This window comes from Aspergillus affinis, assembly GCF_023601865.1.
Source record: "Aspergillus affinis strain CMG 70 chromosome Unknown NODE_224_length_25898_cov_94_655474, whole genome shotgun sequence".
In the NCBI taxonomy this organism is placed as follows: Eukaryota; Fungi; Ascomycota; class Eurotiomycetes; order Eurotiales; family Aspergillaceae; genus Aspergillus; species Aspergillus affinis.
This window is the reverse complement of record NW_026516005.1, coordinates 188-4,048: the sequence shown is the minus strand read 5'-3', so window position 1 is coordinate 4,048 and position 3,861 is coordinate 188. Positions and strand designations below refer to the sequence as shown.

The following is a 3,861-nucleotide window of genomic DNA, read 5'->3' as shown; positions in this document are numbered from 1 at the left end:
TCTGGACCAAGAACATTCAGTTACTCAGACTGGAGGATTTCTATCGCAAATGCAACCTCACAATAACCAACAGGCCGACGACTGCTTTTTGGATCAGTCCTTAAGATTTCTACCACAGTCAGGAGGCATTCCAATGGAATATACCAATGGGAACACGAGTGACCATGTTGCACAAGGTACGTCATAAAAATCTGTCAATGGAATAGGTTATCTGACTATTACCTTGCACGTGACCCTTTGTTAAGGCTCTCCAGCACAAATTGATTTATCGCCCCTCATGATCGACAGAATCCCGAGCTCTACTTCAGAACATCATCTATCGGAGTCAGGTTTTGAGGTTGCTTTACCATTAACCGACCACCTATTGCCAAATGACCAAGTAGAAGACAGTCTCACCCGATCGCATTGCGAAACCACAAGTATGGGAGATACCAGTTTACTCGATTGGGACCGGGATTTTAATCCTTGGTTGGGGTGGGAGAAGGACGTCTCTATGCCATTTTTAGACTGGGAAAGAGATTTTGGCTTACAGTGGCCACAAGTGGAAGAAGCTGCTAGCCAGTGTAATCTACAAGATACCTAGAACACGAGAAACAGACTACTATGCATTTGAATAGACAAGAGTTATAAACTTCCCTCCCCCTCCGGAATTATGAAAATATATAAGGGTACCACTCCAAGCAACGGCATCACCAGCTTTCAGCATCACCGAGGTTTGTCTACCAAGGGGTGGTTTTCGCAGGTGAGAACCTTCATAGAAAGTAAACCAACCATTATGTTGCCCTAGGTCCGTAACTGCGATAGTAACATAAACTTCTTCTTCGTTTGCGGTTTTCAGCTTTGAAGGGTCCGCTTTTGTTTCGTGGAATACGCCGATATTAGTGGATGCAGGGTGTTGGGGAACAGCGTTGAAGCGGAACAACGAAGCAAATTGGCTCTTATCTGAATTCTTGTATTGAATTTAGTCAAGTTTCAAGACGATATTAAAGTGTTCATTACCTTAATGAAGTCATCTTTGACTGCATATCCTAGAGGCGAGACTTGATACTCGTTATACTTCTCAAGACGCGCAGTTGGAACTGTATTTGAGATATTCGCATCTAATTCAGAAGCCAGATTCTGTATGAGCCGCTCGGACACTGCATTGGGCAGCACAATGAAACCTTGGCTGTTCGCCATTTTCGCGGTAGTTGCTATTTTGAACAGTGTACAGCGAATGTAGCGATCTCCAAGATACTTCTCAACAAAATGATGGATAGAGGCTGAGTGGGCTTAGAATTTTTAAAAATGCATCTGAATAGGAGTATCGTCATGCCAGAGGAAGAATTACATTATTCAAGGATAAATACCCAGCATTAAAGTGGGACTTCTTGGAGGGGTCGCCCAGTGGTGGGGTCTTAGATACCCGACCTCTACTGAAACTCTTCCCATCAAAGCAGCTCGGAAAATTGTTTAGCCTTCATCCGCACACTCACCCGAATGATGGAATGCAGTATGCAGTGCATTGAATTAACCTGCCTTTTATTTTTATTTTTGGGGTGCTTTGAGCATATTGGAGCTAAGTACGGCCTAGATAGGCGGCTAGAATGGTGCAATACTTTCGATTAATTGCATAATCTCGTCTTGTTGAAAATATCTTATTTGAAATTATTGGTCAATTGCTAAGAACCACCCGATCTTCTACATATAGTCTATCAACCAGCACTTTCGTGACAGCTAGATGACGTGCTGGATCCATGCAAAGTAATATAATCCATAATGATTTTGCTCAATAGCTACTCAGTTGTAGGATTTTCGCAATGTCGACAACCCATCGCTCGTAAATTCTAATCCGAAATCGTTATAACAACGATAAAATAATTCCCAGATCGCTAAAGCCATTCGTTCTCAAAGCAGACCCCATAAACAAAACTCACGGTCATCCCACTTGTGACGTGCCTTTCGCCGGCGCCATGTTTCCCAATCGACAATGTAGCTACAGGTAGATAATGTAAGTTCCATGAAAAATAATGATGGTACTCCTTTGAATACTTACCATTGCGCATTTTTCTCATCCCATATAAGGTTGCGGGTACCTCTATCCATATTCAAAAAGCCACAATCCAGGCATTCCCTAAATAATGTCGTAAGCAATCGGGACCAGGTAGCAATGTCATAGTCTTACATATATGACGTTTTGAATGCTTTTCGCAGCCGCTGTTGCTGTTCATTATCTAATTCGCGGACCAATTCCTGTGAAACTGTTTTCCCTTCAAGTCTCGTCATCAGAATGTAGTCAATGAATCCTCCAGGGACCCAGTCGTCGCGGTTTTGAGTTTCATGCTTCCAAGCTTTAAATCCTGGTGTGCATGAGCACCTCGCCTTGGTCAGTCCCTGAAGAGCTTTGATTTCCCGCAAGGTTTGACCTCGGATATCTGCCTGTGCTTGTTGAGCTCTTATGTCTGGAGATTCAGACTCGGCTCCAATGTATGGAATCCTAAAAAAATACATTAGACATATAGTAAATCAAGGGGGGTATGCGTACTGCATTCGGATCTTCATAACTGCCTGAGCTAAGCTCACAGGTTCTTCACAGACAAAGATGCTGCATGATTCGGAGTAAAATTTATTCTCTTCAAACTCTTCCTTGGTATAACGTGTCTCGTTTTCTTCGAGTTTCTCGACAATTTTCCACGAAGAGGAATTTTCGAATTCGACATATTGTCCAATCCAGATTGTGTTAAACCAAATCTTCGAGTCGCTGGACATATCAAGAATGAAGTCTTATCACTTTGTAATCTCACAAGATGCACAGCGTGAAAAACGGGTTGTTCTAAGCAGAGGTTTGTTCATTAGCATTTTCCAAACAAATAGCCTGCAGATAGGATGCGATAGACGGATTTATATTTTTCCGCGATCCCAATCTCCACATACCTTTTTGGGGCCTGCAATTTGTAATTCGGCTCTTATTGGCGGTTGGAGCCCGAGTAACCTTTTTGGGTACAACCCAATGAGTTACCCCATATTAAGAACAATGTCATGTCTAAGCCATGGGAGCGCTTAGGCCTCCTTGGCTTTTACTTATTTACAGTCTTGATGGAGTTTTGAGAACTCTACCAGACTATACTCCTTCACCAGACTATTCTTTATGGTAGTTTAAATATCTCTTTCCACCGACACAAGAGGGCAGAGTATCGTGAACTTTTTTCAGTTTGAATGAAGAACAACAAACTTTTTAATCATGATGCACGCTCCCTTAACTGGCAAAGATATCATCCGACAGCCACTTCTCGATTTACTTGTATCGGATGATTATCGTACTCGGTCCAAATCAACACACAAGCTTTGGTTTCTATCAACTTTGGCAATTTGGGATATCGAGAAAGAAGCAAGGCACTTTTCAGTGTCCATAGATTGGACAGCTGATATCCTGGGCTACGATCTTCCAAAACAAGAAAGAATTTTTTGTGGCGATGAGCATTCTGTGGTCGGTCGCTATAATCAGAATCTTTGCCATGACTTAACACCTATACTACAAGAGTATATTCAATCAGGTCTTCATTTCGCCGACTACAAATGTGCAATTAATCAGAAGGACTTTAAAAAGGTTCCTGACTTTGTTCTTCTCGATAAAGAGCACAAGCCAATTCTTGTTGGGGAGGCGAAAACACCCTGGCTGCATGATATCGAAACAGCCCAAGCTGAGAATGTGACGTTTCGAAACTATCTTGGTAAGCTCCGAGTCCATAACTAGCGCTTTCATCCGTGCATTAACCTTGTTTATGAAACATAGGCCAGATCGCTATGTATATGCGCGCGACCAAGTGCAGATTCGGTTGGCTTACCACGTATAACCAGAGTATGTTCTTCAAACAGGAGCCA

General features: G+C 42.5%; 1 protein-coding gene across 1 annotated transcript; it reads right to left on the bottom strand.

Moving 5' to 3' along the window:
• Nucleotides 1-299: 299 nt before the first annotated feature.
• On the bottom strand, nucleotides 300-2,748 carry KD926_004672 (uncharacterized protein; the record flags this gene model as incomplete). Its single annotated transcript, XM_053095276.1, has 7 exons — nucleotides 300-316; nucleotides 772-949; nucleotides 1,000-1,193; nucleotides 1,917-1,975; nucleotides 2,036-2,113; nucleotides 2,165-2,476; nucleotides 2,525-2,748. The coding sequence occupies 7 exons, from the start codon at nucleotides 2,746-2,748 to the stop codon at nucleotides 300-302; spliced, it is 1,062 nt and encodes a 353-aa protein (XP_052950037.1).
• Between the last annotated feature and the right edge of the window lie 1,113 nt (nucleotides 2,749-3,861).